The sequence below is a fragment of the Athene noctua genome, chromosome 1 (genome assembly GCF_965140245.1).
Source record: "Athene noctua chromosome 1, bAthNoc1.hap1.1, whole genome shotgun sequence".
NCBI lineage: Eukaryota > Metazoa > Chordata > Aves > Strigiformes > Strigidae > Athene > Athene noctua.
Genome location: NC_134037.1, coordinates 94,539,221 through 94,563,112, shown reverse-complemented (window position 1 = coordinate 94,563,112; position 23,892 = coordinate 94,539,221). Strand labels below are relative to the sequence as shown.

General features: G+C 42.7%; 2 protein-coding genes across 5 annotated transcripts in view; both read right to left on the bottom strand.

Moving 5' to 3' along the window:
- CMTR1 (cap methyltransferase 1) overlaps positions 1-8,418 on the bottom strand; it is a 29,266-nt gene extending 20,848 nt beyond the window's left edge. The window contains exons 1-4 of one of the 2 annotated variants that reach the window (XM_074897016.1): positions 7,853-8,418; positions 6,560-6,694; positions 3,055-3,197; positions 585-743 (exon numbers count right to left, since the gene is read on the bottom strand). In XM_074897016.1, coding sequence (XP_074753117.1) covers positions 585-743; positions 3,055-3,197; positions 6,560-6,689 — 432 coding nt within the window. In that variant the 5' untranslated portion in view covers positions 6,690-6,694; positions 7,853-8,418. Of the gene's footprint in view, positions 1-584; positions 744-3,054; positions 3,198-6,559; positions 6,726-7,852 lie in introns of those variants that run through there. The other variant, XM_074897015.1, reaches the window with a different exon arrangement.
- Positions 8,419-9,377: 959 nt separating this feature from the next.
- On the bottom strand, positions 9,378-23,815 carry RNF8 (ring finger protein 8). 3 transcript variants are annotated; one of them, XM_074897014.1, is made up of 9 exons: positions 23,620-23,738; positions 21,413-21,443; positions 20,884-21,012; positions 18,665-19,405; positions 17,474-17,536; positions 16,579-16,668; positions 15,345-15,452; positions 14,147-14,351; positions 9,380-12,353 (listed from the first exon to the last, which is right to left on the bottom strand). In XM_074897014.1, the coding sequence occupies exons 3-9, from the start codon at positions 20,950-20,952 to the stop codon at positions 12,247-12,249; spliced, it is 1,383 nt and encodes a 460-aa protein (XP_074753115.1). In that variant the 5' UTR covers positions 20,953-21,012; positions 21,413-21,443; positions 23,620-23,738; the 3' UTR covers positions 9,380-12,246. The 3 variants fall into 3 exon arrangements, with proteins under 3 accessions (XP_074753114.1, XP_074753115.1, XP_074753113.1); XM_074897013.1 differs by lacking the exon at positions 21,413-21,443 and having other exon boundaries at positions 9,378-12,353; positions 14,140-14,351; positions 23,620-23,815; XM_074897012.1 differs by lacking the exon at positions 21,413-21,443 and having other exon boundaries at positions 23,620-23,814.
- Between the last annotated feature and the right edge of the window lie 77 nt (positions 23,816-23,892).

Below are 23,892 nucleotides of genomic sequence, written 5' to 3'. Positions count from 1 at the left end.
CCTTGACTAACAATGGCTGGGAACTTCTGGCTTAATCTCCAGCTGCCAGATCCCTACAATTCAGTGGGTTTTTTTTCTTTTTAAATACAAATTGCACCAAATAATATCAAAACTGGGCTTTACTTTCCTGACAATATCTACTTCTATTTCCCGGTGTTCTTCCTTGTTGAAGAGCTTGACAAGACACAGGAATACAACACAACATGTGAGCATTTTATTTGGGATATTAAACACACCCAAAAAAGACTTTTTTTTTTTTTAATCACCTATATAGGCATTAAAAATGATATTCAAAATAAAAATGGTAAACTCAAAAGAGCTTGATAACAATTTTCAATCACATTCACTACTGCAAACTCAGAAACAAATCCTACAGACCACAGCAACAATCCATCTGAAACCAATTTTGTCCCAGAACATTGATACACGTGACAGAAAAGAAGTTTTGCCATGTTTTCTAGGACAAAATAAGGCCTGGGTCTACCCAGTAGAGCCACTTAATGGTAGCCAGTTGTATCAGACACCACTAAACATCGTTCCCAGAGGGCAAAATAGAAAAGGGATTCAAAATAGGAAGTACTTACCTCTGGCTCACCCTGCCAATCAATATTGAGCTCCCCATCAAATCCTTTGAGGGTCAGCCCAAAGCCTCTCCTTCCCTTCTGATTGGAGGCCTCAACAATATCCTTCCTGCCTTGGCCATATTTTCCCAGACCTTCTCCTTCCCGGAAGCCCATCTTGGCCTATAAAGAAAGCAAAGGGAGCACACTATAAGGAAAGTGGACTTGAGTTTATGTACTACTGCTGGTGTCAAAGACTAGCAGGAAAAACAACACATCACTCTGAAGTGACTTGAAGGCATCGAGCATTTGTAATCTCAGCTGTGGCTTTCAGGACTTAATACTGAGCTCACTTCACTGAGGCAGGATATAAAAAAACTAGATCTGAAGAATGATGTTTGAGATGACAGCAAATTACAAAAGGTTCAGTAATGCAGGAACAGCCTACTCAGAGGGAGTAGTGAGGAGCCTGGAGTCATTCATCACAGTGTTCAGTAAGCATGGAAGGTTCATAAAACAGAAGATGCTGGCACAGGAAAAAACTCATGTTGTGATGATATTCTTTGTTGTGAACATGCACTCACATACATTTCAAGCATCAGTTAAATCTTCACATAAAACTCAGAGGAGGAATGCAAGACACTGCTCCTGAAACACATTCTCATCTCTTAGGTTAAGAAATATGTTCATCAACTGCTAGTTTTTCAGGCTTTTCTCTTCGTAAATTTTAGCAACAAGAGAACAACAAAAAGTATCAATACAGTCAATTTCACTCCCTCCAGTACGCATCTACAAGACAATAAGTAAATAGAAGACTTAATCCTTAAGTTTCACTTCGAATGAATGTTATCCATATATTCTTTCCTGTGAGAAGCAACAAAAACATTGTTTATTACCAATCTGTACAAGAAACAACACAAGAACATCTGACACGTTTTATACAAAGGTACATTGTGTTTTCCCATTGCCTTTGCTACCTGGCTTCAAATCACACCGAAATATGTACACCAAACTTGACAGCCACCAAGCCTGTTATAAACTGGTTTCCAAGGACAGAATTTTGAACGTCTAGTAATTAAGGAGTATTCTCCTTTTACTCACCTAATGCTACCAAATCATTCAAACAGACTTCGATATCACATCAATCTTTATATTCAGATTTGAGGCCTTACAAACAAAAGCCTCCCAAATTTAGTAGTAAAAGCTCCTGCATTGTGGCCATTGAAAGCACACGTCCCAGTTGGCTCAGGAGAGAGCTCTCCAAGTAAAAGACAGTCTTGTGCTATAATCAACAAACTGCAGCCCAGTGCCAAAAATGCATGTGGACAGCTTCTGAATGATCAGCAACAGGGTTTATCTATCGAAAGGCACAATCAGCAACTCTCAGTCTCTTTTCCATTTAGAGGTATGATCCTGCTGGTCAGCAGCATTCCACCTCCTTGAGAGGCAATATCTCCCTGTTCCCACTCCTAGTAGCAGCCAGCATTTCCCAGCTTCTCGCAGAACACTGAACTTCTAACTTGGCAAAGGCAGGTAGAAGTTGGCCTACCACCACGGAAAGATTGCTGACCCCTGGTCCTGTGAGTACAGCACCAACACAGAACAAAAGGAGATCTGATTTCCAGCACAGGAGTCCCAAAATTCCTGTTGCATTTCAAGTAATACACAACTATACGTCTCACCTTCTCTGCTGCCCTTGGAAATAACACTTTTGTTTCTCTGTTATCAAAACCAGAAATTCTTTCAAGGACTATGAGATACTCGCTATACCACACTAATGAAGTTTGCATCAGGAAGTAAGTGCCACAGCATCCACTGAAAGAGACTCCTCTTCTCTACAGCCTACTATTGCCTTTAAACTTGGCAACAAGTTGCCGAATTTGGGACTACCACGAAACACAGTCAATCATCATCTTAGAACTTCCTAAAAGTACTTTCTTCCCCACGCTAAAACTGCAATTAAGAGGTTGGTGATCACCTTCAAAGTTTAGTTGTCCCTGTCGCTATCATTCACAGCTCCCTGCCTTGCCAAAAAATTCCAGTCCTACATAAAGCAGAGTGGCACTACTTGAAAGAAAAAGAAATACCTTAATAATTTAGTTACTAATTCTACAAGGGTATGCCAGCCAGCTTCCAAGACCAAACAAATTAATGTCAATCACACAGCTTGTTAAGGCCTTTCTGACAAAGCATTTTCTAACTCAAGCACTGCAAAATAAGACACGTAGTACTCTTTTTTCCAAGCTCAGCAAGCTGGCTGACCCAGAGATCCTTCCCTTCACATTCACCTTCCTGCTCCTAGGCCTTGAACATGAATCAACTTTCTTTTTCAACAGATGCCCTTGAACCAAGCCCTCTCAGCCCCTCTCTTTGCTGGCTCAAAGAAGCAGAGAACCCAGCTACAAGGAGGATCAGAATCCCTTAAAATAGACTAGTCTTTTCACTTTGCTCTCATCAGGTCTTAATAGTTTGGTCCCAAACTATTTTGACCTACCATGAGCTTTTGGGAGACACTGTTATACATTGAGTAGCGAGATGAAGTACCCTCCACAAGTGAGTCTTGTTTGAATTCATTGCTGAAGACTGGTCTTTTTTCATCGCTCTCACTGTCAGACCCACTGCTGCTACTGGAAGACTCTAAAAGCAAAAAAAAAAAGGGTGAGAAAAGTGAGTGTGAAAATAAAATGGAAGAAAGACGACTCAGTAATCACATTAAGAACAACACAGTGAGACTCATTAAATCCTCTCAACACACACACAGAAGACACTGCAGTATCTCAGATGCACTACAGGAAGCACACAGGTGTAATATAAAATACCCCATGGAATCAACACCTGGTTATCCGCCCCTTTGTCTCAGGGACACACACAGCCTCTTCCAGGCCCCACAACGAGCTGGGCAAACCCATTTACAGCAGCAGGGCTAGCCACAGCATGACCAAGATAGTACACTGTGGTGTGCCTGACCTTTGCAATGATCCCAAGGAGCTGAGAAAGTCCACAGAGATTCTTTCCTGAGAATAATGACAATTACTGACAACTTGATAAAACATACTGGATTTTCCTCAGTTTCCTACCTAACTACAGGTGTAAACACATCCCTAACTTCACCAAAATCCACATCAAATACACAGGCATCTACCAAACAGCCACCCCTGCAGAAAGAAAAGAATTAAATCCTTTAGTCCCCATATTAAACTTCAGTTTGACTCTACAACGCCAATCAGTAGCAAGGATCCATAAATTCACAACAGCAAATGAGTTTTTCACATCTAGAATTTGCTGATGCATACAAACCCAAGTGAAAGATAACAACAGAAGACACTATTCTAGTTTTAAAACACCCTGACAGAGACAAAGGTTTGAGGAAGAAATTAATCATGTCAATGGTCCAATCAAGGTGATAAGTACCACCATACACAACAGGCACTCAAAATAAACATTTGTCACCTGAAAGTCCCCTGAAACTGATGCAGCAGAGCCTTCATGGGCACCAAACAATGAAGTTCAGTCTATGCCCAGTTCCACCCTGGGATCTGCTTGGGAAGAACCTAGGCCTGTATCAGTTGTACAGACCTCGCTGTTGATCTACAGTTGTGAGATGCCCAAGCTTATTTGCTCTGGACTGGATGTAACTGCGAACTGGGCAGGAATTGTAGCAGTCATATAACTTGTCTCTGCCTGCTCTATGCCAGGTGGGTAGTGAGGGAGGCCCTACAACCCACTGAGTCCTTCCGCTTCTCCTGAGGCACTATCTTTACAATGATGAAGTAACGGCACTAATTTCCTTCCTGAAATTTGCCTAGCATGACATCAGTCATACAAGTTAATGCTGTGGGGCAGGCCATACAGACTACTGGAGCAGCAATCTACCACAAGCACAGTCACACTCTTCACTGGACCTCTGACTCTTGAGCCTCCCTTGTTCGCTGAGTGCTAGAATCATTCTCTGCTACCTCATGCAACTAAGAGAAGTTGAACTACAGAAAGTGCCCTGAGATAATGCAGAAAATTGTTGTAGCAGAGTTAATATTTTCCTTTAAAAGGAATTACTTAGCTCTATAGAAGTGTTAAAAAAGAGACATTATGACTACCTAGAAAGAACAATTAAACTTCTGACATTTTTCTGAAATGAAGAAACACGGATTATTTCTCTCCCAACACATTCTGTATTTTCCTGTTACAGAAAACTGAGCATTAGTGAAATAACAGGAAACAACTGGAAAATTAGTAAAAGAAAGACCACTACAAGAAAGTGAAGTGAAAATGAAATACACTACCGTGAAATACACAACTGTAGTTAAAATCCTTCCAATGTGTACTCAATCCCTGTTGTTGAACTACTGGCTTTTAAGATTCAGGACTTGTGTCCCCACATAATTACTATGCCAGAGTTCTACAGTATCAACATTTGAGGCTTCCAGTTCAAGACAAGGAAGGCTAGGATTTAACTTATGTTTACAATATTAGACACCCATCTTGACATTCAAACATCTGTCACACAAGCCACATTTCTCTTTCCTTCACAAAGTTCTTAGATATGAACACGATCACAAAGGATTTTGCTTTAGGGTCAGTTACTGCTTTCTGCTTCTCCAATACACAGCTTCAATTAACTGTGCTGCCTGCTTTTGAGCCCTGTCTTATTTCCCAGAGGCTCATGAAGTGCCTCAAACACAAAACCCACTACATAAATCTCAGGAAAGTCCCTTCACAACTCCTCTTGCTTTTAATACTTGCTAGGCCATGCTTATCTGAGATCAGATCTCAAACCACCTCTCTCCCCCAACCTTCCCCCTTTCATTGGAAATCACAATGGGTGTAACAGGCTTCTAAGCGATTAACCCTGTCCAAAATGTTGTCCTTGAACTGTATCAACTTGTTTCTTAAACATTAAGGTTCACAGTCTATTTTGAGCCACAATGAATTCAATGATCAAAAGGGGGGAAAAAAAAAATCCTAAAATTATTCAATTTTTTAGCTCAGCCCTGAGTGCACCCAGCAGTCCCTACCCCAGCTCTCACACCCTGCACCTCTAACCTCCCCACTCACCTCCAGCCTTGCCAGACAGGTACGTCCACCATAAACTGTCACTACAACTACCCCCAAACTCACCCACTCATCTTCCATCACATCCCCTTCCACTTTCACGACGCGAAGGCTTCTTTATGCATTCAGGCCCTTTCTCACTAACATTTTATGACCACAGGAAATCCCATGACTCAGAAGTAGCAGTCAGGACCACGAGGCTACCTGAAGTACCATCCTAGGAGAGTTTAAAATGCCCCACAACAGCAATACCAATTGTGCGGGGCATTCACCTCATCTTTGGTACACCCCAAGCTTTGTTACACTCCAAGCATGCTCTGACTTGAGAAAAAGTAGGCAATTAATTTCGTTAACTCTGAAACCAAACACCTGTGAGCTCACACAACTCCTCCCTCCCCTCAAAAATCACACTGAGCCAGCAAAAGAGATGGTGCTACAATGTAGAAGCCCCAACCAACCTGCCCTTTGTATTCATCTCAATTTCTCCCACCTGCAAAAATGTGGTAAGATTACTGATTTTTAAAAATTATTATTTTTTAAACAATAAGAAATTAGGATGCTTCTTTACAGTACAACACCCACAACTCCTCACTACTGAAAGTTTCCAAAACAGAAATAACTGCTGAGACTGAAAAGATTAATGCTACTCACATATTAGAAGAGCATTTGCAGCTTTGGACCATGTACTTCTCATCTACCTGAAGTTCTATTTTCTGTCTGAATTCATACAATTCCCAGACAAAACTGTTTACATGAGATTTTTAAAAAGCTTAAAAAAAAATAAATCACACCAATCCAAGGTTGTGAACAGAAATAATGTGTTTTTTCTTCTAAAGACAGAGCATGCCCTTGAAGTTCAGGCTATCAATTAGGATTTAGGAGATGCGGGTTCAATTCCTAGTTATTATTTAGATTCTCCACAGCAGCACATACCTTATCTCCAAACTTACCTTGAGTAGTATGATTACTAAATTGAGTTTCATCATCTGAAGTAGAACTGAGGGTTAATCCCAAATCTTCTATCCTCTTCTTTTGCTTCTTTTGGGGGCTGCTAAACTCAGGTTCTGTCCTTCTCTTCATTTTTACTGAAAGAAGATGATCGCACTTGGTAAACATTAAGCTAATTAACCTTCTCTTGCATGGCAGCATAGATAATTTTAGGGACTATTCAGTATTATGCTTCTCAACTTGTTTGCTTTAGGTAGGAGTACTGGCTTCTTTTGAACCTACCTTTTTTAATAGCTGGTCTAACAAACATGAAATCTCTGCAGAAGCTTCCCTATTACTGAAGACTTGAATTTCAAATCATTTGTACAACCTACCTACCATTAAATAAATGCTAGTAGACGAAGACAACCCAGACATCAGCACTTCGATAACTTAAATATTTGACAGTTGGTTACTACTATTGTATCAAAGATTCATTTTACCCAAACACACCAAAAAAAATGAGGAAATAAGATCAATCCAATGGAGAACATGTAAGGTAGGACCAACTTCTCACAAGAGACTCAGACAACCTCTGACCTCACCTCTGCAAACATTAATTAATAAAAGAGCTTTCCTACATGACTTCTATAGCAGAACTGTATTAAATACTTGTACTCGAGCTGGGAGGTGTTTGTGTTCTTCAACAGGAATCACTGGCAAGATATCAAGCTTCTGGATGTGGCTGATAAAACTTTGTATAAATACAGCAAAAGGACTAAAAGTTAAGGCAGAGTTAACAGAAGCTATTCAGGAAGGCTTAAAGAGGACTAGAACCAAGGAAGAGGAAAGCAGGTGAAAATTAAAAGACAGAGATGCTTAGAGCACTAGTTAAACCTACCTGCTATTGATAAAAAGCAATAAAAATCTATTGGTGTTTATTATTCTACATAGGAATGCTGAGCTAGAAGAGATGCCCCAGGTCACCGATTCCAACTCTCCGTTGTCAAACTTATTTCCACAAACACGTACGGAACTGCGTAAGGCCAATTCCTTTATTCATCCAACAAAATCACCCCACAACTTCACTGCACCACGGCTAAGAAATGTCCCTTCCACCAGAAGATCATTCACAGCCAACTCACATTTATCTGCTCGTGACAGTTTAGGGGCTGATTTTTTTCGTCGCTTACCTCTAACAAACTGAGGACAATTTTCTATTTCTTCTGAGATATTTTCCTATTAGGTTAACACACCCCGTTCACCACTGCTAGCATCCTCTCAGGATCTCCCTCCTCCCACGGGTCCCTCAGCACCTGTTTTCCTGCTGGATCTCAAGCTCCGCAGAATGAACCACAAGTCCAGCGGCACCCGGTTCCTCAGCAGACAGGGGAGGCGGAGGCTGTGAGGGGAAGCCCCTTCGGAGCACAGCCACCAAGGGGTTCCACGACCCGCGCCCCGCAGCGCCCCGACGGCGCTTTACGGGTGAAGCAGCTTGCGCTGGTCTGACACGGCAGCCTGAGGGCCGCTCCGCTGCCACCGGCCCCTCGCTTCCGTCGCACCGGCCGCCCCTAGGGTCCGCCCGCCCAGGGGCCCCGCAGCCTCCCGGTCCCAGAGGCCACGCAAGCGGGCGGCGGGAGCTGCCGGCGGCCGCGCCTCACCACACACGCGCGCCGGGACTGGGACCCGCGGACAGCGCTCTGCCGGACCGGGCGGCACTCACGGGAGAGGTGGAAGGAGAAACAGGCGGCGGTGGCGGAGCGGGGGCAGGCGGGTCGCTCGGGCCGGCTCCAGCGGGCCCCGACTGCCAAGGGCCCGTTCCTGCCCCGCCACCGGCGCTTTCGTTTCCCCGCTCGGAGGCGCCGCCGCCCCCGCCCCGCCCCCTCCCGCGGGTCCTCCCCAGCCCGCCGGCGCGCGGCAGTGACGCACCATCCGCGCCTGCACCGAGGGGCCCCTTCCCGCAGGCGCGCCGCGGGCAGCCTCAACGCGAAAGAGGGCCCGGTGCCCCCTCCGCAAGGCCCCCTCCGGTCGCGGAGGAACGGCGGCGGGGCCGCCCTTCTGCCGCCAGGGCCGCCCCTCTGCCGCCGGGCCTGGGCCGCCCCGCCCTACCCTGCCCTGCCCTGCCGGCAGGGCGGGGCGCAGGCCGCGAGCAGCGCCCGGCGCTCTGGGGTAGCAGGTAGACGGCGGCCTCACGCCTTCCCTGTGGAGATGAGGCAGGGGTGCACAGGGGTGAGAGCGTATCGAAATTCTGTGTGAAAGGTTATATATCATTTTCGTAAATATATTGCATATAAAAATGCACATGAAGTGTTAACGGACAATTAATTCCCCCGCTGCCTTGAAAGTGGCAATTTCTAAGAAAAACAGCTTTTTTTGTGCCTCTGAAGGAGAGTAGCCCCCCCGCCCCCTTAGAGGCGACTGCCAGCAGCAGGCCCCGTCCCTGCTCCGGGCCGCTGCCCTGCCTCAGCGGCTGGAGCTGTCGTTACTCCTACAGGCAGGGAAGCTGCAAAGCCTATAGCCTGCTCAGCACGAGGCACGTCACCCTGAGCTAACTATAGCTCCGTTACTCGAACAAAGCCAGGGCAGGTAAAGCTTTTCACACAATGAAAGCCTAATACATGTCTATAGATTATTTATCATGAGGATTTCAAGCACTAATTGAGCTGTCTTGTACTTCACACTAGTCTTGAAACTTGGGGGTTTACAGCTCAGTACACAGGCATGAATGCTTAATCTTAAAAACCAAAAATACAGTAGCACCAAGGGACAGGACTATGCTCTTTGGGAAGTGCAGTTTATGATTATCTAGTTGCTATAAGGTATATGTCTAAATATGTAAAGTTGGTCACAGCAAAAGGGACTGGCAGGAGGGAAGGAGGACTGAACAAGAAGCAAAACATGGACTAGTCAGAGCATCTCTTTTAGGAAAAAATAAACACACTTAAATGGGGGTGGGACACAGCTGAATTATTAAATTGCTGGTTACATGTTCTGCACAGTTAAAGGTCAATTGTTGCTAAGGCTCACCAAGCACTAACGTGGTAGATTACACGTGCAAGAGAAAAGTGATTGTCAGATCTTGGAACCCATGATGAAACAGCACATGGTCCCTCTGTGAGGGCCCCTTTCCACAATCCATGAGCACTCCTCAGCTACTCCTGCTCTGTTGATAAACAATATATTGCTCTGAAAGTGTCTGCTTATCACACTACGTGACAGCTACCTTCCAATAGAAAGCAGCAAGTCAAACCTGCATCAAGCCAGCTGTGCACCAACCGTTACTAGCCCAGAGTTGTAACCTAAACCCTGGTTGCCAGACAGGAAGTGCTCGATGCCATCCCCCGACAGGTAACACACCGTTCAGGGCTTGACATCTCCAAGGGGACATTTAGATGTACAATCAAGCAGAAGAAAGGATCCAGACCTTAGACCAAAGGAGAGTATTAGAAACAAGGACATCTTTTCCAGAAGCTCAACAGTTTGCCTGACACTTTTGTATGCCTAGTCATCAGCTCTGTATCCAATAGTAGCTTTACTGAGGAACTTAGTGAACTGTAAAGAGAGGTCTGGTTTTGTCATGAAATGCTTCTGCAAGTGAACAGGATTATTACTTAACCTCTCTCTGTGGAGCTTTACACACTATGCACATACCAGTAACAGTGGAAGTGGTTTGGTATGCACTTGTGTTCTTCATATTCTAGTGAAAACAGGACACACTCACAAATTGCACCAAAGTACTACTCAGTTACTAGCAGAAGAGTTATCCTTCTCTGCAGTATGCATAAACACCAACATAACAAAATAAATATATTTAGCAAAATGAAATGAGCAAAAAGAAGAGCAGCAACATGGAAGAGATACACAGTAGAAAAATTTGCAGCCCTAGGTAACCAGAGTATTTTCCTCCTTCTTCTCTGCATTGGGAATGCCTGTTCCAACATCAGCCTATTTCACACGTGTTTTCAGGAACCCTCTTAGACACCCTAGAGAGCACATATTCACAAAAGAAACTTTCCAGACCACATACAGAGAATTAACATTAAAAGAGGGAAACTCAAGATGTAATGACTCCTTCACAAAAAAAAAACCCATTACACTAAGATTTTAAGAAAGTTGCCTGGCCCACTGACCAGCCCTACCTCCCCTCTCAGTACTACCAAACAAATCTGTCAGAATGCACTACTTCCTTAGGACAGCATCATCATTTATGCACCTTCTTAATAGAAACTTTCTTTAGTGGAAGAAGTTAAGAGGTATGATTGTATCTACTAGATTACCAGTGGAGTACCCACAGGCTTGAAGAGTTAGATTGTTTTTGAACATCGCCTGAATACACCAGTCTTTCAAATAATTTTAAAACAGTCACACTGCTTATAGCAATCAAAACATGAAGCAGAGTCATTAAAATGAGATAGTCTATGTTTTCTCAAAAAAATCTAAGACAACTAGAAGAGACATCTCAGAGGTTGCACCAAGGAGATTAATGCAGAAATGGATTTATATTTTCCTTCTTAAACAAAATAGACACAAGAAAGTACATACAAATAGCCAAAGAAATACTACAGAGAAGGGCTTCCCCCATCTTCTCACAATGTAAAACAGTCCTTCCCATGTAACACCCAAGTCAAAAGCATATCCCACTGAAAATGGAACCTCATAGACAAAATCATGAGAAGATAAGGCAAGACTTGCTCAATCTCTTAAGGGTGAGGGATCTGCTGTGAGGGTAGTACAACCCATGGCTCAACAGCAATGTTTTGTAAACAATAAAACTAAATGTGCCTTGTGGTTACCTACAGACGTGGCTTTCCTACCCTGACAACAGAACATTTCAGATAGTAGCACTTCTGAAGAGGCAGGTTCCTCTCTGCTGCTGACAAGAACTATATGCGTTTCTGAAGTCATTGCTCACAACTTCTGGATGCATCACTTCCCAATTCTAAAACCCTTTATGCAAAAGCGTGAAGAGGGAACAAACCAAAGATACTGTAGGAAAAGAGCACTAGCTAAGGAATTCTGGCAGATTTCATCTTTTCCATCCCTATCTTAACAGAAAATGAGTAACAACAACAGAGCAAACTAATGGCCAGCAGCTCAGCTTACAATGCATTTAAGCACTTAAGACTGACAAGATCCATAACCCACCCTTTGTTATCCTTACTGCCAGAGGCCTGGGATGACTCTAGCTGCCATATGAAATTCAAGAGGAAAACCCATGTTGGCACTTTTTCAAGATATACCACTCCTGCCTGCTGGTGGGGACGGCCAAGTTCTCAAATAGCTTGGGCCACTCCCTCTGCTTCCTGAAATAAGTGAAGCTGATGTACACATTTAAACATGTCATTCACTAAGGAAAGGGCAGCGATGCATACAAACTATTACATTACACCAAGCAGGTCACAAGCGATCATAGAAGCCTAGGTTTTGTATGTCAACCTTCTAGCATAACAGCAGTTTGTTCTCTCACAATCCCAGTCTCATTTTAGAGATCAAGCTTCTGTACATTCATTTAAAAAATAAGGTCCTTCTTCCAAACACTGCTAGTTGTCAGCTCCAGCCTCTTCAGAGCCTCTCTTTCCAGATGTCCAGTTCACTCATCCAGCAGTAGTCAACCAAACACCATTAGGTTGGTTCTGGGCAGCACACAGGCAAATGAGTCTGCAGTAATAGTGTTTAGATAATGTAGTAGCTTTCATTATAGTAAGAGTACTCAAGAGTCCTCACTGTCACAACTGCTCATCAACAAGATGGAGTAGATGGAAGAAATGATACTGCTGTCATTGTCCGTGGCTGGTTTCACCAACACTTTCTGTTTCTCTGCATTCAAAACACACAGATACAAAAGTTAGCAGTGACCACTGTACCCACAAATGCTAAATTACTAAATTCTCTTTGAAACTTGAAGCCTCTCACCACCAGTTTGCAGGTCTTTCAAGCTGCATGGCACAGACCTTTTTCTGTTAAGATAGCACAGATGAGAAGGAGACATTCTCCATCCCTTCACTGGCACACAACTGGCAAGGGAAGCAGCTAACTATTACAGTGCCCTGCCAGGTAGGAAAGAGGGAAGGAACAAAATGTGGTAAGGGGATTTCAAACAAGTAATGGTTGTTCAGGACACTTACGGTCCCATCAAAACCTCCATACATTTAAGAGTGCAAGCAGTCCTGTCAGTGCCCTAAGAGCTACTAAGGCTCTCGGAAAGGCTTCTTGGGAAGCTCTGACTGAGCTCTGACAATGTGCCACTTGCATCATTATTCCTCTTTGAGCTAGTTTCTTCTTAGGAATTCATGGTTATCTTCACCTCAATCAAAATGTTTCCATCACTGAATAAAAAGACTGCACAGACACAATTCATTCTTCCTTCTGAATTGTGTCATGGTGAAGTAAAATGATTTCCTACTAATAGTCATTTATATAATTAGAACATCTATCACACTTGAACCTAGGCAATGAGCTTATTTCCTTTCTGTGGAAAAAAGCATTAAGACCACTGGTTTACCATACAGAAATGAAGTGGGCTCCAATGAAGGCACCACTTCATCTAATCACCATTTGCTACCTGCTGAGACACTTCAACAGTAATATGGCCTACTCTGCAATGTACGTATTACACAAGAGCAGTGTCAGTTCTGCAGAGGTTAAAACAATTCATGAAGCCGAGCTGGGCAGCCTCTGAGCAGTGTAGCATTTCCTGAGGGAATCAGACTGAGTTGGTTAAATAGGTTATAATTTCAGGTTTGAACTAACATGGCTTTGTGGTATCACTCTATGTCACCATGAAGAATCTGAAACGTTTCAAACGCACCTTTATTTACGTAAAAGGCTTGACACACTGCAAAATGAAACATCATGCATTCAGTTCTACGAGGGGAAAACAAAAACACTTACGGGAACACAGCAACAGAAATTTGTTAAGGGGTAGCAGAGACTTCTAGATTTCAGCACCTAGATACTAGTGTTGAGTGCTCTAGAAACAAATTTGGAAGAGGGAAGCAGAACAGAAATACTCCATACTGGAGTTTTACTGTGCATGACAGTGATGGATTTACATATTTCAGATACAGGTAGGCAAGAGGTTATGCATTTAAGCCACAGTGGCTTTAATTCCAGAAAAGTTAACATGGCAGAGCAACTGCAATTTCAGCCATTCACTTAAGATGACACACCAACATTCCCTTCAGAGTTTTTCTGCACAAATCTAGCACACAGAAAATAATTCAGAGTTCATCATCAGGCACTGCAATGCGTTTTGCAATGATATTGTCAATAGTTTAATCAAAAGATGTCTGGTAAATTTTTCAAGGCCCATTCCATATGGTTTTACTTTTATTTAGTGATCACTTTGAAACAGCATAACCTTTAGCATGGTTAAGTTGTCCCACTCAATTCCACTGTGGAATTCATACCAAAGTCTTTTTCCAAACTTTTTATTAATTTTATTTTACTGTGCAGTAAACCTAGTTACAAAACATATCTTAACATTAATTTTCTAGTGTTTCTGCTGCATTCCCCGAGCATTTCCTCAGTATATAGGTGCCAAAGAAAGTTATGAGAGATAGATGGTATGAAAGATTGTAGTCATCGTGCCACATCCACCCACCTCTCACCTTTCCGCTCTCTGATAAGGGTCAGGCGACGCTCTTTCATTTCCACATCCAGTTTTTCTACCATCCTGTCAATGCAGTTATCCAGGACCAGAGAGCGTGTCTTTGATTTGATCTCCTGCCTGCAGATAGGGCACTCCACTTTACGTTTTGTCCACTCATTGATACAGTAGGAGCAGAAACTGTGTGCACAGTTCAGAGTGACTGCCTGTGGAACTCGACGGAAGGATACTTATCAGAGCATGCTCACACAAGTATTGGCAAGAAAAGAATACTGAGGTCATGAAAACATTAGATGAACACTTCCTCTAAGGGAAAGGGGGAGAAGCCGAAAGCCCCTTTTTCTTTAGCCTTTGTAGAGGTTACACACAAAAACTCTCCCATGCCAGAGCGCAGACAAGTTTTACAAATTGGTTAATGGGTTCATCGTAGATCACAGCAAGTCCAAAACACAGATAGAAATAGTTAATTCTATTATAAGTTTCCTCAATTTGGAAAGGATGAATTATGGAAAAACTCAGATACTGCAGAATAGCATCTTAACTTACTGAGAAACCAGAAATTAAAATTTCAGCTAGCTGTTAAGTCATTATAACAAGGCTAACACATCAGGTCTTCTGTAGTAGAAATGAATGTAATGAAACTCAAGTTCGAGCAAAACACAAACAGAAGTAACAGTCTACATTTCAGGCATAGCCTATCACTCCTAGAATCAAATGAAAGCAGACCAATTTCTCAAAGAAAGAGTTTATCTGAACAATATAAATGCTTCAGGACTTGACTGAACACTGCACCACCCTTTCTTTACTAACCTCTTCCTATATCTAAACCTGAAGCAGTCCAACCTTAGTCAACTTAAAGCAAGGTCTACTACAAAATGATTCTTCTCCAAGTAGGCTCTCAGCAGCAGCTCAGAGCACCTGTTCAAAAACAGCCTAAACTGCTGCAAGCCTACATGCATCTTAAGATTTAAGCACTCATCTCTATTCAGGTAGAGACATTAAAGCTGAACTTGCTGCCCAGGGGAAGAGTTAGGGCAGACAGAATGGATTTCTGGACCAACCGGTACCGACAACTCACTGTGGGTCTGCTGGGACTGCTAAACTAGAAAAGTAAAGAAATAAGCTTGATTATTGCTTTAATAGAACTAGGGAAAGCTTCTCATGTCTTTACTGCCAAATCCATAACAGTTTAAACATACCTCAATAAAGTGCTCAGAACAGATTGTGCACTGCAACTCATTCTCCAACACATCGTTCATCTGATTTAACACCTCTTCTTTTTGGGCTCTCACTTTTTCCTTCTCCTCCTAGTGGAAAAGCACATATGGTCATGCATCACGAAGAACAAGGTTTTACAATGTAACAGTGGCAGGAAGTGCATGCACAGGAGAAAGTAGTACAAGTAGGAAATCACACAGCTACAAGTCTCCACATGTCAAGCCTGTGTATTATATACTTAGATCCATAACCTCTCTCCTCTTTGTAGTTACACCAGTATGGAGAATATTCCCACCCACTGCAGAAAACTTAAAAGCAAGAACAGCAGCTGTTACCAAAATTCCCTTCAGCCTAAAGAAACTACCAGCTGGATCAATCTTTTCAGAATCTCTTTCAACCTCTTCCTGGCATGAATTTGGCTTAAGTCAACAGAAAGTCTGATGTAAAGAGAAAAGCACCCAACAGAAAAAATACACTTCCTTTTTTAAATATTTGAGGTAAGAATTTAAGACATTTACTTCCATTTAACTGCCCAATAATTTTTTTTGTTGTTTAGAGTTAAATTAGGCTCTTAGGCACCTGCTCTATCTCCTAAAAATAACAGAAATTCTTCCAATTGAAGCTGTACTTGAAGCAGCAACAGAGCTGCAAAGACAACAAAAAAACCCATAAAGCAAACAGCCAGAGGTGGATAATGGGATAACTCCCAAGAGTAAAAAAAACACAGGAAAGGATCTCCTTTATTTTCCACACATAACCTTGTGTCAAGGGCAGGAAGAACTGTGGTTTATCTCCTTTGTTATTCAAATTCCATGTTGTTTCAGTCCTACACTCCCTTGTAGGACTGCTGGAACACTGCAGTTTTACTTGAATGCACTAACTGAAAATGAAATACTTCATTTTTCAAACATTTTTTTTTTTTTTTTAAAGAAAGGGTGAAATGGGCCCACTTCTCCCACACAACACACAATTCAGGTGCTCTGGGCTTGCTTTATCACTGAGAAATGTTGAACAATGACTGTTCAACACCAATTTCTGAACACAGCAAGGTGTATCCTGCCTCAATCCTGGAGTCAGCTGCCACCTCAAAATACATGAGTTTTTCACTATTGGAGGCAAAGTACAGTCAAGACAAATGTTAAATAAACTATGTCCTCTGCTGCAGCATATCATGTTTCACTTATGAATAAAATTGAGAATTCAGTTATTGCTTACCTTGGTTTCTTCCAATTCTTTATTCTTTGCTCGAATTATCTCCTCAAAATCTTTTTTACTACGGCTCAGTTCTTCCATCAAAGCATGATGCTGTAACAATACCATCCCAGAAATTATATGAGTGCCATTATAAGCTATGCTATTAAATATACATGGCCATGATCATGAGGTTCAGCATACTCATTTCTCCTAATCTTCTCCTAAAAGAGCAACACATGTCTATATATGGAGTTGAGGTGTTAAGGCCGTTTAGCTGTAACTTAAAATTGAAATGTAGTGCCAGTTATTTATAACCTTCCCAGTGTCATGGTACTTCTCATTCCCTCTCCCGGGTTGTTCTTCCATTTCAGTAATTTTACAGCCACCATTTTAAGTATATCCAAGACACTGGAGTATCAAGGGGTATTTGACACATAAGGACCACAAAAACCTGTCACTGTATGCAAGGTTACCTGAATTACCGTTTTCAGATTAACTTTTTAAAAAGAAAGGTCTTTTGAAAAAAGCCTAGGAAACCTAAGTGTGTGGCAATCTCTCAAAAACATTCCTAACCAAGAGGGAAATTTTTTTCATCTGGTTAAAATTGCCAAAACAACTTCCCCAAAACAGATAACCAGCAGACAGACCTCACAAAGGACCACATTAAAATAAAAGTAATTGCAGCTACTTAATGCTTCCAATCTGAGTGCATATTCTCACAATATTTGCTGGCAAATAGCAGCTCCCACAAAGTGAGGTCTGCCACTTTCTGACAGAAATTTAGTCTGTAGATGAAGATCACCCAATTCACACCTAAGGCAAAGTCCTTGTCTTTTACCAAGAGGCCACAGCAGTAAGAAAGATTTAAATATCTGAGTTACACAGTTAGACCAAACCTAGACTCATAACTACTTGCCTCTTGCAGGACCTGGGCCAGCTGCTCCTTCAGATTTTCTTCCCCATGTTGCCACTTTACTCCCTGGGGAGGAAAGAAAGAAGGGGGAAGAAAAAAAACCTCAAACACTTGAAGAAAGCAAGGGACTGTAAATTACTACCCTGCACACTCTCTTTAAAGGATATGCTTAAATAAACAACACTGTTTTTCAGCAAACCCTGGGATGTCCCACTCCAGTGTTACACATGTACAACAGAAATTAAGATGTATCATTTACTGTTAAGAGCTAAAATGGATATGTCATTTACATACTTGGAACACCTCCACATTATGCTAGCTCTAAAGACACCAGCATGTTCATAGAAGCAGATAGGTCAGCAACAGCTTAAGCATGAGAAAAAGCTGCAACTCTATCTTTGAGGACATTCAAAGAGGTCAGATGTACCTACAGCACGAGCTGAACTTCCCATCATGCCAAAGCACACAACTCCAGATTTTCCATACTTACCTTCAGCAGCAGACTTTAAATGAAGTAACTGATAAATAATGAAACACACTCCAATATGAATTCTTACTTCCTTTAAACCAGATTTTGAGCAAACTCAAATAGAAAGACTTCAGCTTGTTATCTAAAAAAGCTACTTAACATACACACACTGCTTGAAGACACAGATTGCAAGAAAGGGTTTTTTGCAAAGTATGAAAAAAACCTTCCTCCCTCCAGGGATTAAGACATACAATAATTCACTTGCTTGGAAAGGGAATGGATTGATTTGCCATGCAAACTGGGCACTAATTCATCCATATACCATGAGAAATTTGCACTTCAGGTGAGTACTTTTTGACTTGTCCTCTCTATAACCACAGGAGATCAGGCAAAGACTTTTGATATTTTTTAAAAACATGCTTTTTCACTAACTGAAAGACTTTACTATCTTGCTGTAATGAAGCTGTTTGTAAAAAAATAAATAAATATTATTTTGCACCTTTTTCTTAATTCCCCATGCAACTCAATCCCTTCTGTGTCCACACATTCTTTTGGCACACAGGCATGGAAGCGAAATACTCCGATGACACTTTTAACAGCAGTAATTCACACAAACGTTATTTGTGTTACCGTATGGTTCAAGATCTTATTTTGGATCAATGTTTTATATTAGGCATTCCATAAAAATGAAAAGATACAGGCCAAAAAGATTACCACCATTATACCTCTAGCTTCTGCTGCTGTTTTGAGAATGTCCTCTCCAGCTCTTGCACCTGCAGCTGATGATGCTCTTGTTCCATGCACAGCTGGTCCTGCAACTCCTGGAGCTCCTGCTCCATTGCTAGTATCTCCTTCTGAGCGTACTTCCTGCGCTTCTGCTTCACACTCAGAACTGCTGTCTGCTTCTCCTGCACTTTGACCTTTAACTTCATTATATCTACTAGAGTTTTCCTCAACATTTCCAAGCCAGTCCATGACTCTGCAAGACCAGAGCCTTTCTGGTCTTTATGGGGGACATGCACGGCTTTCTCAGAGTGCCCAGGGCTACTACGCACTGGATCACTATCCCCCTCGCTTGGTCCAGGAGAAAGCAGCTTGACATCCATCTTCTCTGTTAACTGTTTGGCCTCTTCTACTCTTTCCCATGATTTACCCAGAGGTTCATTGTCACAGGACACTCTGTCTTTTTTGGATCTTGAGTTTGAAGGGCCTTCTGATCCAGACGTCTCCAATTCCTCCAAACTGAATTTACGTTTAGTTCTTGAACTCTTAGCTTTCCCCAGGTCATTCCTTTGGGCTAAAAAGGGTTTGATTTTCTCCCATTCCTCTTTAATTACTTCATACTCATATTCAGCAGTCTCTTTGTTTTCCAAAGGCACTCCCAACTGGATGTGGTCTCCTTCAGTGATAGGATAGGTTTTTGAGGGATCCAGGCGCTGTTTGTTAAGCCAGACTCCATTTAGACTCTGCAAATGAACAGAGAATCAGCAACATTTAATATGCAGTTACAGAGTCCTCTGCAAGTTATTCACGGTAACTGTAAACATATCCAACCTCTTCAGTGTTTCAATCAGAACAAGCCACCTCTTTAAATAAACTGTGCAATATCCAATTTATTGACTTAGTGTCACATTTATTACAGTTATTGCATTAATATTATTTACCGTGCACTATTCTTGCCTTACAGATTTTGTGTACAAGCACTAAGAACAACATTAATATATGCGCCTGTGCAGAAGGAAAAGAATAAACTCCAAGGGGGAAAAAACTGCCCAAAAGCTTCAGAAATATGAATTAATCGATAAAAAGAAGACTCTGCAATAGATCATTGTCAAGAACATAGAATAGTGCAGTAATTATTCTTCATAATTAATGCCACCTGAAATTCAAGAAGAAACTAGAAAAGAAAAAGGCACATAGCTTATAATGCTTAAAGAAAAAAATGACAGTTTCCCCATAAATACAAGGAGAATATAAACAAGAAGAAAAATGTTCTTCTAGAGATAACGTTCAAAGCACAAGTTTTTAAATTAGGCACTAGCTTGAGAAATAGTTTTGAAAAACAGTGGAACTAATCCATACTCAAGATGAACTGCAGAATCATAAACAACTGACGTATCTCAAAGATTCAAAAGAACTAGTAGCAGTGATAACACAAAGGAAATGTTAATCTACCACAGATGTTTCAAAGCATGCAATAACTGTAAGTTTTTAAGTTTATGCAAGTACTTCAACAGAGTTTTGTTTAAGAGCAGTGTAATTTTAATGGTAGCCACTCTCTGACTAATCTGCTGCTGACCCAAACATCTAAACACTTTTGTTCTACCAGTGCTGCTTTAAAGCAAGTTACTGATTTTACAGTTTTCAGCCTGAATGAGAAAGTGGAGATCATAATACAAAAAACGGATTACCAAAGTCAAAGTGATACTTAGCTGAGGACTCTGATGTCAACACTATTCTAATGAGCTGAGGAGGACTTTCAGAAGAAACTCATCTGAACAAAACATGAAGCATGATTTTTCTAACAATAGATTCTTCTTGTAGTTGATGACAATTAAAGCAACTGTGTCATTAGAATAGGGAGTATCAGTTTATCCTCTCACTAGCAGTACAAGAACATTATCCTTTTGAATACTGCCAAAATTCATAGGACTTTTTTGAGAAAGCAAGACAAAACAGGTTCATAGACCACAAAGTACCCTTGGCAAGACTACAATTGCCTGAAAAATACTAAACCAAATCTATACAGAAAGCAACACAGTTTGCATCCCAATTGCAGCAGACCAAAGCTTCCTGCTCAAAGTGCACAACAGGCAAGACACATTCCCACGGGCCTTCAGTCATACTTATACCATATCATATCACAGCTCATACATTGTTTGAGCCCAAACAGGTCACTCTGTTCAGTGAATTTGAGTACAAGGTCTTTAATCAGCCTCTGTACCTTGTTATCCTTGACAGTCCACTGCCCTTCTGCATTTTGCTGGAAAACACAGTGCTTACGAGAGATCATCAAGGGACAGGTTTTTGACACCAGCTGGTATGTGAGATCTAATCCTCGGCCTATAGTTACCTGAAAATAAAGAGTTTAGTAACTGTAATCAGGAACAACATGGTAAATTCAGTTTATGTCACTTCAGTTTAAGTAGTATAGCAGAAATCTATCTAGATTAGCATTTTATAGCTACTTAAAAGTCTAGGGTAATAGGATTTTTTTTTTTTTTTTTTTGCATTTAAGTTCAAGAGTATATAGAAGACAGAAACCTGCATGTTTGAAGCCCTTCTCCCACAGCAAGGAAAATTTGATTGTTCTAAGACAGGTTACTGCCTTGGTTTCATGGAAATCTTCCTCAGCAGCAAAGCTGCTCAAAGCCACTCTCAATCCATCCCTGTCCCACCTTAGTGATTACCTAACTAAACACCATTTCTTCAAACCAGTACAATTGTTTATGGGTCTCGAGATTATTTCTTACCTTCTTTTGCTAGCTGCATCTGTTCAACTGTCTGTGAACAGGAAAGACACAGGAAAAAATAGCCAGAAAACTGCCATCAAAAAAATGCACACGTAACTGCGCCCTAAATATACAATACTTTTGTAAATCACACCATCAATCTTATGGCTCAGAAACTAAGCTATGCGCAGTTCATAACCAGTAGTGAAAGTGATCTAAATAATCTGATTAGACTCTAATAGCATCTTCTGGAAGAAGGGACATAATTTAATCATACCGTTTCACGGTATCTTATTAAATCTGATCTAATTGCACGCTGACATTTAAAGAACAGCTCTAAAGCACAGCCCTCCACTGCCTCTTTTGCAAGATCTGATAATCATACACACTCTTCTTATTCATCTGTGCGCTGCACAAGTTTTCATCAACTTATCGTGTAACTGGATAACTGCATGGATCCAACGGAATACAGCAGAAAAAGCAGAACAAACACCTTTTAGCAGAAACCCACAGCTAAATCTGGTGACGAATATTATAAAAGCGCACTCTGTTTTTTATGCATTATATGAAGGCTGTCATTCTTTCTCCCTGTAATCCCAGTTCATTTGCATCACACCTTCCAAATCCTAGGAGATGGCAAGATGCTACACGTTACCTGAGCAGGTCTCACCCAAGTTTAAAGCAAGAACTTGGACTCCCATGTCATAACTAAATGCAAGGAAGCAGACTAAGATTATGAAAGCAAATTTAACCATGTGGGTCTCTACCTCTTAAATGCTTCACATACATTAGTGTTCTGTCAACTTGGGTTGCATATATAAGAAGTACAAAGGCTCAGATGGATAAAGACTCCTGTTATTAACACTCAGTCACGCACATCAGATACAGTTAAGACCACGTAGGGCCAGTCACAAAACTTCCAAACTTCCCCTCGATCAAGTTCTGGGCCTGGCGTGGGGCTGAGACATTGCCACTTGAGGACTGGAGTTTGCTGCTGCCCACAGCAGTACTGGCAGACCATAGCACAACCCCACACCTCAGCGGCGCAGTTTGGCACCGACATTTAAAGCACAAACGGCTTTCACTGGAGATAACAGGCCAGACTGTGGCCTGCAGTACCCGGATGCCATCAGTCACCCTGTTGCCTATGACAAGGACTGTCACAGCCAGAGCAATAACGTCTCGAATTAGATATTCTGCACAACAGGGTATCATCTGTGTGACAGAGCCCTGGCTGCACGTTTTGCAGATGTATTAACTCGAGTCCTTCACAGAGCATGCTCGCACCCCTCCTGGCTTCACATGGGAAAGTAACAAAACTGTACGTTTGCTTCAAGAGTTACCTAGCACTGAAAGACAAGAGCATACTTTCTGCAGTGCATAAGCACAAAGGAATTAGGTACAGCATGAACCCGCAACACCTCACTACTTGATTTTGACCACTGGAACATCGATCCTCCTACAGCACCCCAACTTCAACACACATCCCTGCCTGCTGGGTTTAAGGGAAAGAGTACTAGGGCCCATTTGGGCTTTTCAATTGAAAAAACATGATTACTGAAAAAGAGTTATTCCTGTATCATACCAAAACATAACTAACATTTAAAACATAACCTTGCTTACACGTGAGTAACTTCAGCAACAAAACTCAAATACATTACATACTATTAACCTCAACAAAGTATCACCCTGTTAATTAGGCTGAGGATTCCCCCCCGCCCCCCTTACGTTACTGCATCACACAAACAACTCCTGCCTAAATACGAGATCGTGTTAAAAGAAACTAACAACCGAAATTTAGCAAATCACACTCCAACGCGTGATCTCCGCTCCCTCGCACGTTACCGGTGCCGAAACGCGCCCGTCCCCGCCGCTGCTCCCTCACGCCGCCTCCACCGGGAGCGCCGGGCAGGGCCGCACCGCGGCGCTCCGGGGGGCCCAGGCGTGCACTGGGGTGAACGGCCGGCTCCGCCCAACAACCATTTAACAACCGGTGCCCGTTAACCGGGCCGAGGCGGGGCTTTTTCATCCTGGGAAGCGCGTTAAGGAACGAGGAGGCTCCGTAAACGAAGCGCGCCGCGGGCGGCCCGGGGAGGCGCAGGCCGCGACAGGGCTCAGCCCCAGCAGCACCGGTAACGGCCCCCCACCCTAGGCGGCACCGATGGCCGTGCCTCAGCCGCCCGCTCCAAGGGCCCGGAGCGAGCTCGGCCTGGCGCGGCGCGGCTCACCTGAGTGCCGGCCTCCAGCAGGAGCCAGTCGCCGCTGGCCCCGACCCGGCGGAGGCACCACGCCAGGCGGGAGGTCCCGCGCGCCGCCATGCCCCCCTCCACCCGCCGCCACAGGCGGGAGCAATCGCGGCGGCGCCGGCGGTCTCGCGATACGGGAGGGCGGCGGAGGGCAGCGCAGCGCCCGGCAGCCCGGCTAATCGAGCCCGGAGCACGAGGAGAGGCCGCGCATGCGCTCTAGAAGCCAGCGGGGACGATGATGGCGGCGGCTCCCCC

Coding starts and splice junctions, on each gene's coding strand:
- RNF8 (XM_074897012.1), bottom strand. CDS start 23,709: ATGGCGGCGCGCGGGACCTCCCGCCTGGCGTGGTGCCTCCGCCGGGTC. Junction 17,537..18,664: donor AACAGCAGCAGAAGCTAGAG/GTATAATGGTGG, acceptor TTTCCTCCCCAG/GGAGTAAAGTGGCAACATGG. Junction 16,669..17,473: donor TGGCCCAGGTCCTGCAAGAG/GCAAGTAGTTAT, acceptor GTATTGTTACAG/CATCATGCTTTGATGGAAGA.